Below are 15,067 nucleotides of genomic sequence, written 5' to 3'. Positions count from 1 at the left end.
CCTGGAGCCTTCGCGGCCCTTTAAAGGGCACTGAATCGCCGGATCTGACATCGGGGGAAGGTAGGCGGGCTTACCAGCTCCCTTCTGTGTTTACTTTTCGGGCGGCGATTCTGAATTTTTCTTCCAGCACTGCTTTTTTTACTTTTGCGATGCGGAGGGCTTCCCCAATGACCACGTGGGTGGTCTAACCCGGGCCCAACTCCCTTGGCCCCGATGGACCGACGCCGACCGCGCAGGGAGGGCCGACCCAGGACCGGGGGGAGACGCCAGTCGGGAGCCCGGAGGAAAAGGGGCTCCCGACGCCAGTCGGGAGCCCCTTGCCCCCCTTGCCTCCCCCATCCTGATCCCAGTTGGCCGTTCGTGGTTGAGGTTGATGCCTCGACTGTAGCTGTTGGAGCAGTACTGAGCCAGCACTCCGACACGGGACAGCTTCTCCCGTGTTCCTATTTCTCAAGGAGGTTCTCCCTGGCTGAGAGTAATTACGGGGTCAGCGACAAGGAACTGCTCGCCGTGAAACTTGCTCTGGAAGAATGGAGGCAGTGGTTGGAGGGAGCCAATCACCCCTTACCATTTACACGGATCATAAGAATCTCTCTTTCCTACGCCAAGCCCAGCGCCTGAACCCGAGACAAGCCCGGTGGTCTTTGTTCTTTGACCGGTTTGACTTCACCCTGCGATATCGCCCTGGCTCAAAAAATGTGAGAGCAGACGCTCTGTCACGGTCCACTGAGGCTGAAGAGACTCCTGAGATGCCTCAGTACATTTTAGATCCCAGGAAGGTGTGTCTTGCCGCCACCTCTGTGTCCTCCGAAGAAAAGACCATAGTCCCACGCCACTCTCGAAGGGCCGCGCTGGCATGGGCCCACGAATCCCTCATGGGAGGGTATGTGGGCCGTACCGGGACCCTAGACCTCCTCAACCAGTACTATTGGTGGCCAATGGTAAGACAAGATGTTCGTCTCTTCGTCTACTCCTGTCCCACCTGCGCATTGCAGAAACCGCTTGGCGGGAAACCAGAGGATTGTTACACCTTTTGCCTATCCCAGTGGAGCCCTGGACGCATATCTCCACTGATTTTGGGGTGGATCTCCCAGCATTAGACGGGAACACGGTCATCTGGGCCGTTGTGGACCGGTTCTCCAAAATGGCACACTTTATTCCCTTATCAAAATTGCCTTCAGTGCCCGCCTTGGCTAATTTGTTTGTTCAACATGTGTTCTGACTGCATGGCCTTCCCCAGGACATTGTATCAGACCGAGGACCACAATTCACTGCCCGCTACTGGAAGGTGTAATGTAAACGCTTCAAGGTCCAGTTGAGTCTCTCATCAGCCTTCCACCCTCAGAGTAACGGACAGACCGAACGTATGAACCGGACCCTGAAGACCTTCCTGCGTTCCTTTGTAAATGAAAGACAAGACAATTGGGCCAAGCTACTCCCATGGGCGGAATTTTCATACAACTATCATACACACTCCGCTACAAGACATTCTCCCTTCCTAGCTGTCTATGGGAAGCAGCTTCGGCCGCCCTTGCCCTCGCCTGAACCCAGTGCACTGCCAGCAGTACAACTCTCTGCCCGCCAGCTACTTGCCCTTTGGACGTCTATCCAAAAGAAGATGCAAAGAGCCGCCCACGCTGCCAAAAAGTGGGCAGACAGCCACCATCAGCCAATACCAGTCTACCTCCCAGGGGACTGTGTTTGGCTGAGTACAAAGAATTTACAACTTCGGATTCCCTCTTGCAGACTCGCTCCCAGATTCTGCAGACCATTCCGTGTTGCTGAGTGCATAGGAGCTGTTTCCTATCGCTTGCGCTTACCCTCCTCTATGCATGTGCACAATGTCTTCCATGTGTCGCTTTTGAAGCCTCTCATCCTCTCCAGGTACCATCCCCGAGCTCCCGAATCTGCAGATCCTTCCGTGTCAGGAGATACCACCTAACAAGTCCGGGAGGTTCTAGATGTCAGATTTCATCAACGCCGCTGGGATTACCTCATTGCCTGGGAGGGCTGTGGCTCTGAGGACAACACATGGGAGCCAGCCCGCAACAGCCTTGATAAGGACTTACTGAAAGCCTTCCATCAAGACCACCCAGGTGAACACGGGCCTGCTAAGAGGGGGCATAAGAGGGGAGGTACTGTTGCGGTCCCAGTCGTGGGCCCTTACCTCCTTGGTCCCGGCCCGTCTTCGAGGGTCTGCGGCCTATTTCGCAGCATCCCCGCGGGGGGGACGCTGTCGAGAAGCCCTGCCTGGACGCCTTCTCCCTAGGCGCGCGTGTGCGCGTGCGCAAGCCGCACTTATGAAGGCTGTTTCCCACCACTGAAAGCTCCGCCCTATCCGCGACATCAGACGCCGCGGCCTATGTAAGGCCGCTGCGGAGCCCAGGACTTTGCCTTGCAACGGGGTTCCTTGCGGTTCTCTGTTGCGCCATGCCCCGGAGTGTGCTATTGCGTTAGCAACTCCGTTCCTGCCTGAGACTTGTTTCACTCCGTGCCCAAGTCTTGCTTCTATCTGGCTTGCTTGTAGTAGCCTGTTCTGCTTCAGTTCCAGCTTGGTTCCAGTAGCCAGTCTTGCTTCAGCTCCTGTCTGGTTCCCGTAGCCAGTCCTGCTTCAGCTCCTGTCTGGTTCCAGTAGCCAGTCCTGCTTCAGCTCCTGTCTGGTCCCAGTAGCCAGTCCTATTTCAGCTCCTGTCTGGTCCCAGTAGCCAGTTCTGCTTCAACTCCTGTCTGGTTCCAGTAGTCAGTCCCGCTGCAGCTTCTGCTTGCTCCAGTTCCAGCCTACTTCACTACCTGCCTGACTCCTGATCCCTGCCTGCCTGTTTCAGCTTCCGTGATCTCCTAAGTCCCAGCGGCCGGGCTCCTACGGGCTCCTCCCGGGGGAGTACCGGCTTCCAGGGTGAAGCTCACGTCCAGCCCCTGCCTGGTATCCGCCTCCCGACCTGTCACCCATTAGAGACTATAGTACACCTCTCCCCAGTCTCTCACAGGTCAGCCCAAGGGTCCACTAAACAGTTCACTCACAACACCTTACCTGGGGTAAAGGAAGATTGAGGCTTCGATCTCCTTGCCCTCTTTTGGGCCGATTCCATAACCGCAGATTGGTGATCCAATTGAGGTTTTTGAAATCCTGGAGCTGACTGACCTAAATAAGTAGTATCAGCTTTTCTGTTGACTGGAGCAACAGCCAGGGTGTTCCCAGTTCTTTTTAAGGAGATCCAAAAAAACCTGATGAATAGGGATGGAGGTTATTTCCTTGGGAGCATCCAGGAATTGTAACAGCTCCATCATTTTGTTCAGTCTGTAATTGGAAGGGAACCAGTTCAGACATTTCCTTCACAAAATTAATGAAGGAAAGGTCCTCTGGAGGAGAACGCTTTCTGCTTTCAGTAGGTGAAGGTGGCGATGGTAAGTCATTGGTGTCTGGTAATGAATCATCAGTCCAGATATCATAGGGATCAACACCTGCCCCTCTAGGAATCTGAGGGGGGTGGGATGGTGGAAGTATTGAAGGTCCCGGCCTAGGCTCTGAAGACATCAAAGGAGGAACCGGAGGCACCAATGAAGGATTGAAAGCACCGGTGCAGGCACTGAGGTCATCGATGGATGGATTGGTGGCGATGATGGACGCGTCGGCATCGATGGCTGAGGCATCAGCAGAACTCCTGAAGGAGGGATGTGGAATGGTGTTTCTCCTCCCGATGACAAAGTAAGTGGAGAGGACACCGGAGCCATTGGTGACCCAGGGTCCCTCGGTGGAAAAGTAGCAATAAGCGTTTCCATCCTCGAGAGCAGCGGCGCCAACGTTGCTGGAATGGGATCGATGGTTGGTTCCGCAACCAGCACCGATTTCAGTGTTGGGGAAGTTGAAGTCGGTGCATCGCCTTGTCGATGGCCTCCTGGACCATCCAGTCCAATTCTTCATGGAGGCCTGGAGCAATCAGCCCCAGCTCCGGAAGGGGAGAAGGAGGCAGAGGCAGAGGCATAGCCGGAGGAACCACCATTAAAGGTGGAGTCGGGGCTCCAGTTACCCTGTCAGGTGAGGGTTGCCTCGATGAACCGGTCACAGAAAGGGTCGGTGCCTTTTCTGGACGGGGTTTCATCGACAGCCGCTCAGACGATGGCGAGGTCGATGATTTTTCTCCCTCGATGGTCCGAGACTTCCGGTGTCGATGGCGATGTTTCTGTCTACGATCCCCTCGGTCCTGAGGGGGAGTAGAGGTTGTCGAACGCCGAGAAGCCGTCGACGCCGGGCGGAAACCGGCCATGGCCGATACTGGCGCGAAGTTGACGGTGCCGGTTCTGACGACAGTGATGCAATAGATGGCATCGGGGTTAGAGCACGGAAGAGAAGTTCCATTTTCTCCAAACTGGCCTTGCGACCTTTTGGAGTCATTAGGGCACATTTGGTGCAGGTCAAGACATCGTGCTCACGTCCGAGACACATTACACAGACTTTATGAGGGTCTGTTATGGACATGGTGCGAGTACAGTCCGGGCACCGATGGACTCCGATGCCATGGCCTTTGAAAAATTGAGCCGTGGTACGATCGATGGCCAGTAGGCCGCGAGGGCCAAACTTGACAGGAATCGACAGAAAACGGGTAAAAACTTACCGGAGTACCACGGAGTGAAAAATTTGAAGGAGGGACCCCTGTGGGGTAAGAAAGGTTTCAGTAATTCCGTGAGGAAAATTCCTGTCAGGAATCTCTGTGGAGCTCCTTAACTGTGTAGCTACTGCTGCAAGGAAAAAAAGAAGACTGAAGTGGGACCCCTGCTGGCTGCAGGGTTAGTACCTTGCTGGGCATGCCCAGTAGGTGCCAGTCAAAGTTCTAGAAACTTTGACAAAAGTGTTCCGTAATTGGGCTCCATCCTGTGATGTCACCCATATGTGAGGACTACCATCCTGCTTGTCCTGTGAGAAACATTTAAATTATCTGAGGAAATCAACACTACCTATTTGCATATCAGAGAAACGCTTCAAACAAAAATATAGTATGCTTACATATATAGGCAATATTTTAAAATTCTCAGCAAAATATCTCTTAACCATCTCATAAGCCTCTATTTTTGTTTCTCACTCTAGTGTTCTTTTCCTTTTGTTTTTTTTTTCCTTCAAAGTGGGTATTTTAAAACTTTCTCTTCCTTTTTTCCTTTATTCTTTTTCTCGGTCTCCTTTACAGATTTTTTTTCCTATTTCCCTTTCCCCATTCCTCCTTTCTCTACTCTTTTTCCTGTGCTCCCTTCTCCATTTCTCTCATAACATTTCTTCCTGGATTCCCCCGACCCATCCAAACTAGAATACTCTCTCTATCAGCTCCATCCTAGCCCTCTCTCCTCCCTCATTATGGGTCCTTTTGTCTTTCTCCCTCCACCCAATAACCAGTCTCCTTTCCCTCTTTTACCATCCTCATTCCTCCTGTCCCTCATTTCCCCCCTAGCCATTTCTTCCTCAGTTTCTAGTTCTCCCTGGCCTCTGCCTCACATCCCCTCATCTCTCCCTCAGGCCCTGGTCTTCTCTCTGCTTCCATCGATCCTGTGTTCCTTTTCCTTCTCCTAAATCCCCATGTTTTTTCTCTTTTTGTGCCATATCCCAGGTTTAATCTTCACTTTCCTCAATCTCTAGAAGGCTTTCCCCACATTCTCTCCCCTTGACTTCCAGAATGCTCTCACCATATCCCCTTTCCAGCCTTGGAAAATTCTTCCCACATCCCTTTCCCACCCCTGAAAAGCTCTCCCCATCTGTTAGGATGTTGTCTGCTATGCAGCCTCATCCTACCTTGCTGCTTTATTCAATGATGCCTCTTTACCACTAGCATTGCTAAACTCACCCTCCCTGCTCTTACCACTTGTGACCTTTTGACCTTCTTTTTCTTTGCCTTGTTTTCTGGCATTCAGATCTTCTTGCCTTGTTCCTTGCCTTGTCTCATGGCCTTTGGCCTTCTTACTTCTTGCCTTGAGGCCATTGGGTCTACTCTATCTTGTATCTTGCCTTGTAGTTGTTGCGCCCATCAGTCGTAGATGGCTGTGACCTCTGTTGCTTACCTCTCTTCTGCTTGCTCCAACGATTCTCAAGAGTCTCTTGGCCTTAGCCTGCAAACACCGCTCTCACCGGTATCCCCGGGATGGCGTGGGCAATTCCAGTCACCATCTTGAAGTTGGAGTCACTTAGGGCACGCACGCACGCACGCATGCATCAGCTTCCTTCTTGTTCCCATCTAAGCGGGACCCTCAGGGGCATTCCTTCCACTGACGTCACCCACTAGGAGGTATTTAAACCTGCAAGTTTCAAGCTTCCAACGAGTTATCAAGGACTTCATTCTTACCTGATTCCACTCCTTCAGAGATCTTCTCTTTGCTTCGCAGTACTCGTTCCTGACTACTGAGATTGGACATAAGGTACCCGCTCCTCGGGGGCCTAACGTGCTCTGGCTATCCATTCCTCGGAGGGCCATCTTGCCTGCAGGAATCTACTATACAGTCTGTGAGTACCATCATCTACCTCTTTGGTGACTAGGCCTCCGGCATACCCCGTTCCACAGGCCACTACTGAGTGCTCTCTGTTACCTGCCTCATCTCTACTTCTATGAGTGCCATTGTCTTCTCTGCTCCTCTGCGACGAGTGCTTCTGCTCATTCCACCTGATTCACAGCATATCCCACTCCGCGGGTCACTACCAGATCACTTCCTCGAAGCATCTCCACTCCAGAGGAGCTGCCCTGGCATACCCCGCTCTGCAGACCATTACCAGGAGGACCAGCCTCGCACCACTTCACTCCGGGCTGAGTCTCTATCCACCTAGTGGGATAACTATGTTCCTGCTTAATAAAACTGTCTTACTGTTGTGTGTCTATTGAGGCTAGAGCCTGTCGTAATGAGTCCCCACAGGGCTCCTCCCTTTGGGTGGAGCCAGCTCTCACTATGACCCAGGGGTCCACAACCACACCAAACAACAACAAATTGCTAACTCCATGGACCCAGCTCAGGTCTCAGCCCTACAGGCCATCCCATGCCTGGCCCAATGGATTGCTGAACTGCAACGGACTTTAGAGACACTGGCAACTATTTTCAATTAGTTGAACTCTCGACTGAACACTGCTACACCGGACAAACCTACTTCACCAAAAGTAAATTCTTCACGAGTAGCAGTACCTTTATCAGCCCCCACTCACTTCTCAGGGGACTCCCTGTCATGTCGGGGTTTTCTCAACCAGTGCTGTATGCTCTTTGAATTTCAACCAATTTACTTCCCTACGGTACCTGCCAAGACCACTTATATCCTGTCTTTGCTTGATGGGAAAGCCCTGGCCTGGGCTTCACCTCTCTGGGAATGCAATGACCCGATCCTCAGTGACTTGTCGGGGTTTCTGGCTTTATTCAAGTCAGTATTCGATGACCCAGCCCGCAAGACTATTGCCAGATTGGCCCTGCTGCATCTTCAACAGGGAACCAAGCTATTCTCGGATTATGTCATCGACGTCAAGACATTATCCTCAGAGCTTCACTGGGACCAGGGGTGTCTTTCCTAGAAGGCCTAACTCCCGCATAAAGGATGAACTAACGGCACGCGAACTACCGGAGATGCTGGATTCCCTTATTGATCTGGCTGGCAGAATTGATCACCACTTGTGGGAGCGTTCATCAGAACTTTCGTCAGAAAGTGTACGTCCTTGACCTACCCCAGCTATACAGACTCAACCGTCTTCAATCTCTGAGGAAGACGAGCCCATGCAATTAGGCCACAGCCATTTAACCAGCAAAGAAAGATGCTACCGCAAGAAGATGGGTCTCTGTATGTACTGCGGACAACCTGTCCATGCGGTTCAATCTTGCCCTACTGTCCAGGAAACATGCAGACGTAGGATCTGCGGGAAGACTCTTCCTAGGACTTACTACACCATCTCCTCCACTAACACTCCCAGTCTCACTTATTTCCGGGACTCTTGAATATAAAACGCTTGCACTAGTTGACTCCGGAGCAGAGGGCAATTTTATACTCAGAAGGCTGGTTGAGCATCTTCGGATTCCTACCATTCCAAGATCCACTCCACTACTTCTTTCTTCAATCCACGACGAGCCTCTACCTGGAGAAGTTTCCTGCTCAACACAGCCTGTATGCCTGTGCACAGGATCTCTTCATACTGAAAATATCTCTTTTTTGGTCCTCAACAAAGCCATCCATCCCATCGTGCTTGGCCACCCTGGCTTCAAGAACATACACCCCAGTTTGACTGGGCCACATTGGAATTATCACGATGGGGTGCAGCTTGCCATGACAGATGTCTGAAGAAGATAACTCCTATGCCCTGCATGGCAACCTCTACCGGGCAACCTGGACTGCCGCCTCAATACTCCTTATTCCAGGATGTCTATTCCAAGACTGCAGCAGATATTCTACCACCACACCGGTCTTTCGATTGTGCAATTAATTTAAAACCAGACTCCGAGCCCCCTAGAGGAAGAGTATATCTGCTCTCCCTTTCAGAGACTGAGGCCATGTCGGCCTATATTAAAGAAAATCTACAGAAGGGTTTTATTCGTCCCTCCAAGTCTCCAGCTGGAGCCAGATTCTTGTTTGTTGGCAAATAAGATGGATCCCTTCGCCCTTGTATCGATTATAGAGGCCTCAATGAAATCACCATTACATAAGAACATAAGAAAATGCCATACTGGGTCAGGCCAAAGGTCCATCAAGCCCAGAATCCTGCTTCCAACAGTGGCCAATCCAGGCCACAAGAACCTGGCAAGTACCCAAAAACTAAGTCTATTCCATGTTACCATTGCTAATGGCAGTGGCTATTCTCTAGGTGAACTTAATAGCAGGTAATGGACTTCTCCTCCAAGAACTTATCCAATCCTTTTTTAAACACACATATACTAACTGCACTAACCACATTCTCTGGCAACAAATTCCAGAGTTTAATTGTGCGTTGAGTAAAAAAGAACTTTCTCCAATTAGTTTTAAATGTCACCCATGCTAACTTCATGTCCATTAAGGACAGATATCCTTTACCTATCAAAGCTATTTGACCGACTTCAAGAGGTCAAGGATTTTACAAAATTAGACTTAAAAAGGGCATACAACTTAGTTCTCATCCGTCAAGGGGGCGAGTGGAAGACGGCCTTTAACACTTATGATGGCCACTTCGAGTATTTAGTGATGGCCACTTCGAGTATTTAGTGATGCCATTTGGCCTATGTAATGCCCCTGCTGTCTTCCAAAATATGATGAATGAGATCCTACGAGACATGCTTTATCAATGTGTATTGTGTACTTGGATGACATACTCATTTTCTCTCGAGATCCATAGAATCACCAAGTAGATGTCACCAGAGTTCTTCAGAGGCTTCAAGAGAACCGTCTTTATGCCAAGCTTAAGAAATGCGCATTCCGTCTTTATGCCAAGCTTAAGAAATGCGCATTCCATCAGACGTCTGTTCCTTTCCTGGGCTACATAGTATCTGACAAAGGATTTCAGATAGACCCCCAGAAGACTAGAAACATACAAGACTGGCCACAACCCACAGGGCTCAAAGCTGTCCGCCGTTTTCTTGGCTTCACAATTTATTACCGCTCATTCATCCACCACTACTTGACATTGACGGGACCACTCACTGCCATGACCAGAAAAGGAGCCAATCCCTCACAATGGTCTCCCAAGGCCATTACCACTTTCCAAATTCTTAAGGAGATCTTTCTAAAAAAACTTGCCTACATCACCCAGACCCGCAACGACCATTCATTGTGGAAGTCGACGCCTCTGATGTCGGGGTGGGAGCAGTGCTTAGCCAGCACAGTGACAGTTATACTCTACATCCTTGGTTTTTTTTCTCAAGGTGATTTTCACCTGCCGAGAGGAACTATGGCATTGGAGATAAAGAGCTACTGGCTATCAAGCTTGCCTTCAAAGAGTGGCACCCTTGGCCAAATAACTATATTTACGGATCATAAAAATTTAGAGTATCTGCATCATGCACAACGACTCAACCATCGCCAAGCCAGATGGTCACTCTTTTTCAATCGGTTTGACTTCTTACTCAAATACCATCCTGCTAACAAAAACACAAGGGCAGATGCCCTCTCACGTTCATTCACGCCAGAGGATGTTCCAGATGCACCTCGCCATATCATCAATCGAGAGAAGATAGTGCTGGCTGCTACTCACACTGTGCCAGCAGGGAGAACCATAGTACCTCAGAACTTGAGGAAGAAACTTCTGACATGGGCACATGATTCTCATTTAGCTGGACATCCCGGGCAGGCTCGTAAGTTAATAGCCACTCTGGAGAGATACTATTGCTGACCTACCGTGAAGGAAGATGTAAAGATGTACGTTGAATCATGCGCCACTTGTGCCAGACAAAAACCCCTGGCTGGTTACCCTTGGGGTCTTCTACAGACTTTTCCAGCACCCAAGGATCCCTGGACACACATTGCGACAGACTTCATCGTTGACCTGCCTCTCTCCAGCGGAAACAACACAATATCAGTCATGGTAGACTGCTTCTCAAAGATGGCGCACTTCGTGGCATTGCCTGGACTACCATCAGCCCCAGAATTGGATAAGCTGTTCATTCAACATATTTTCCATCTCCACGGCATACCCAAGCACATCCTGTCAGATAGAGGCATGCAATTCACGGCAAAGTTCTGGCGAGCTCTTTTCAAGAAGTTGGACATTTCACTAGATCTGACATCAGCATACCACCCTCAGTCGAATGGTCAAACTGAAAGAACTAATAGAACTCTCAAGCATTTCTTACGCTCATACGTTAACTCAAGACAGAACGATTGGGCAGAACTACTTCCATGAGCTGAATTTGCCTTAAATTCTCATCCTTCTGCCACCACTGGATCTTCACCTTTCCAGATTGTATATAGCCATCAGCCATTGCCACCTTTACCACGACCCTTGTCGGTATCATCCCTGGCTGCCCAGGCTTCTGTAGAAGAACTTCATTAGTTGTGGAGACAGACCAAAGGCCTTTTGGAGAAGGCAGGACAATGGGCCAAGAAATGTTATGATGCTCATCACAGAGCTGAACCTCAATTCCAACCAGGAGACAAGGTTTGGTTCAGTACCAGATACATTTGTCTCAAGTTGCAATCGGTCCACTTCGCTTCTCACTACATTGTTGCGCCCATCGGTCGCAGATGGCTGAGAGCTCTGTTGCTCACCTCTCTTCTGCCTGCTCTGACAATTCTCAAGAGTCTCTCGGCCTTAGCTTGCAAATGCCACTCTCCGTGGCATCCATGGGATGGCATAGGCAATCCAGGACGCCATCTTGAAGTCGGAGTCACTTAGGGCACGCACGCATACATCAGCCTCCTTCTTGTTCCCATCTAGGCAGGAACCTCAGGGGCATTCCTTCCACTAACGTCACCCGCCAGGAGGTATTTAAACCTGCAAGTTTCAAGCTTGCCTGATTCCACTCCTTCAGAGATCTTCCCTTCGCTTCACAGTACTTGTTCCTGACTACTGAGATTGGACTTAAGGTACCTGCTCTTCGGGGGCCTATCGTGCTCTGGCTATCCACTCCTCGGAGGGCCATCTTGCCTGCAGGAATCTACTATACAGTCTGTGAGTACCATCATCTACCATCTTGGAGACTAGGCCTCCAGCGTACCCCATTCCACGGGCCACTAGCAAGTGCTCTCTGTTACCTGCCTCATCTCTACTACTGTGAGTGCCATTGTTTTCTCTGCTCCTCTACTATGAGTGCTTCTGCTCATTCCACCTGATTCACAGTGTATCCCGCTCCGTGGGTCACTATCAGATCACTTCCTCGAAGCATCTCCACTCCAGAGGAGCTGCCTGGCATACCCCGCTCTGCGGACCATTACCAGGAGGACCAGCCTCACACACAGGCTGTTGTATGTCTGAGGCTAGAGCCTGTCATATTGAGTCCCCTCCAACTCTCACTACGACCCAGGGGTCCACAACCACACCGAACAACAACAGTAGACTATCCAGACCTTCCTATTGCCTGATGGCCTACTAGCCCTCCTGCCTTGTTGCCTTTGGGCGTATATGTTCCCTCTCCTATGTTATCCTTGTCTGACTTGTCTAACTCCTGCCCTAGTCTGCCTTATTTGGTCTTGTCCTTGGTTAGTCTTGTCGTGCCCTACCAATTCTGTCTGCTCCAGTTCCTGTCCAGTACTGCCAGTACCAGAGTCCTGACCTTATCTTGCTTTGCCTCAGTCAGTTCCAGGTCCTGCCCAGTAAACAGTCTTATCTTGCCTCCATGTGCCAAGATTTGCCTGCCTCATCCAGCCTGTCAAGCCCTCCTGCCTCATCCAGCCTGTCTCCCAACCTTTCTTTGCCCAGCCTGCTTTCCAGCCATGCCTGTTTAGCCTTGCCTTCCTGCTCAGCTTTGCCTGTCCAGCCAGGGTTGTCGGGCTTTGCCTGTCCAGCCATGCTTGTCTGCCTTTGCTTTGTCTAGTCTGGTTCCAGCTTGTACAGACACACTATCTTGCATTGCCGCCACAAAGACCTACTGACTTAATCTGTGTGGGAGGTGGTTGGCTAGACATATGACTGGCCCATATCTAGTCCAGAGTCCAATGCTGCTCCTCAAGTGGGTTTCCCTGATTCCAGAAACCATAATACCATGCCCCTATCCCACCCATAGAAGGGTCTACCCACATTCTCCTCCTTCCCCTGAAATCTCTCCCCACATTCATCCCCCCTAAAAAATTCTCACACATCCCCTCCCCAGGTCCCCCTTATCCTCTCTGCTCTGAGATTCCACTGCAACTTGGTCTCTTCCCAATCCTCCCCATACAGCAGTATCAATTTCCTGTGCTTTGTGAGTTCAGTATCAAGCTACAAAGATCCAATAAATCTTGTGCCTCATACCATGAGTTGGCCCCTCATAGCACAGAAAGTTGATACTGTGTTAAATGCCATTCCTGATAGCCAGGGAGGGGTGCAGTGAGGAGTAAAATTGATAAGCCAGGTTCTGCACTACTTTGACTCCATAGGCAGGCTAAACTGTTTGATGCCACCTCCTTGGAGCTGCTGACTTGTGCAAGTGAACAATTTTCTAATAGGTCATGCCAGTCCTGGGGCCTATATATAAGCTGGTTGGAGCAGGAGCCACAGAAGGATTGGTTCCTGGGTCCAGAACAAGACAATCAGTAGGAAAGGGAGAGGCAGAGCTAGCTCACATCCTGGGCCAATAGATGGGAGCAATGGGCTGGAGAAACACACAGGCATTTCTGTAGGAAAAGGAAGGGCACTCAGTGCTACTACCACTCTTTCATCATATATCGGTATGTGTTTCAGAAGAACTGTGAATTCTGACATATTTTTAAAAATTATAAATATTTCCCTTTTTTTGTATAAGGTTTCTGATTAAACAACTAAGCAAAATGAGATGATGATGACATATTTATGGATAACACAATTTAGGTTTTTTGTAGCTAACCACATTTTTCCTATTCTAATCTTTTATTTTTTTTAAGATAGCCCACTACTTTTTATACTTGGTATTTTTTATGCTGCTTTACTCTTTTGCCTCTCTTAATTTCATATGACATATCATGTCAAATGTGATGTTGTCTTTCGTGATTTAGACAACAACCCACTAGAATCTGATCTGAGAGGCAAACCAACATGTTTCACTGAAGTCTTTAGCAGACGTTTTCAGATGGTTTCTTCTGCATGTTTTGAAAACACCAAAAGTTACACATGAAAGAGAGATTCTTACATAAATAAGCTTGCAGCATCACAATGTATACGATTTTTGAAGTGCTTGTTTCTCCGTAATTCAAATTGATCAAGAATGTTTTGTGCTGCTTCTTCATAATTAATGTAATTCTGTGTCCACATGTCTATTCCAACCAGAATGATATCAATATTTAATATGTCAAACATCTGAAAATATAGAATTACATAAGAAAATGGATATTACATATGACTTTACATGATTAGAAAGAGTAGGTGCAGATGTAAGAATTCCAAGGCTACAGCACTTGCCAAACGTTGGCAGGTGGCACATGCAATCAATGTTTTCTTCTGGGTCAAACTCTGCCCTCTAACCTCCCTCTCAGCCAATGAGTGATCACTTCTGATCAAACCTTGTCCTCCCTTCTTCTGCCCCATTGTTGACATCCATCCTAGCATGACCACACCATGCCCCATTTTGTCCCTTTGTGATGAAATCACATAGGGACAGGCAACTTTCTGTCCCTTTTTAATAATATAGACTGGAATCAGAAATATTTTTCAAGATGGTGGTGGCTGCCTGGGAACAGGAAATGACATACATCCACGATGGCAGTTGAGGTATTGGGATAAAAAAATGTCATAGCCATGTATGCACAGTAAAATTAAAACAAAGTGTTGTATCCATGATATGATCCATACAGAGGCAGCCATCATGGATGACTTCACAGGCCATGACATCACCCTCAAATATGCTGTTCTCAGTTCTGTTTTATTTACAGACATAGGGCATGGGAGACAGCCATATTTGATTGAATATCAGTAATTCCACTGTGGGTTTGTTTTTTTTTTTTTGCATATTTATTTATTTATTTACTTAATAGCTTTTTTATACCGATATTCAAGGGTACATCATATCGGTTTACATATAACTGAATGGAAAAAATACAAAAATCAGGGAGGGGGAGAGGGAGCAGCACAGAAGATAAAATGAAAAGTAATGAGGGAGAAAAAAGACAGAAAAATCTAAAACAGGAAAGGTAAGAAGGAGTAAAAACAAGGTAAAAGGTTAACTAGCCAATAAGCATAATAAGCACAATATATAATAAAGCACAATAAGCACAATATACAATCTTGCAAAATATACAATAAAAACATGGCAGGGGGTCTTGAAAGATCAGTGGGGGGGAGGGGTTACAAGGGGGGCATGGGGAAAGAGAAGGTGGACGGAGGCAGGAGTAAAATGTGCATGGGCAGAGGGGGACTAAGTGGGGTCAATTCGGGATATGCTTTTTTAAATAGCCAAGTCTTTAGCTTTTTTTTTTTATTTTAGAGTACAAGGTTCTAGTTGGAGATCAAGGGGCATGGTGTTCCAGAGGGTGGGGCCTGCAACAGTTATG

At 48.7% G+C, this 15,067-nt stretch overlaps 1 protein-coding gene across 1 annotated transcript in view; it reads right to left on the bottom strand.

Moving 5' to 3' along the window:
• The window catches only part of LOC115092767 (disintegrin and metalloproteinase domain-containing protein 9-like), a gene marked incomplete at its 3' end in the record, with an annotated part of 1,804,538 nt that overhangs the window by 791,141 nt on the left and 998,330 nt on the right, over positions 1-15,067 (bottom strand). Inside the window, exon 9 of the mRNA XM_029604071.1 lies at positions 13,711-13,877. Coding sequence (XP_029459931.1) covers positions 13,711-13,877 — 167 coding nt within the window. The remainder of the gene's footprint in view (positions 1-13,710; positions 13,878-15,067) is intronic.

This window comes from Rhinatrema bivittatum, chromosome 5, assembly GCF_901001135.1.
Source record: "Rhinatrema bivittatum chromosome 5, aRhiBiv1.1, whole genome shotgun sequence".
NCBI classification, from domain to species: domain Eukaryota; kingdom Metazoa; phylum Chordata; class Amphibia; order Gymnophiona; family Rhinatrematidae; genus Rhinatrema; species Rhinatrema bivittatum.
This window is presented reverse-complemented; position numbering and strand designations above follow the sequence as displayed.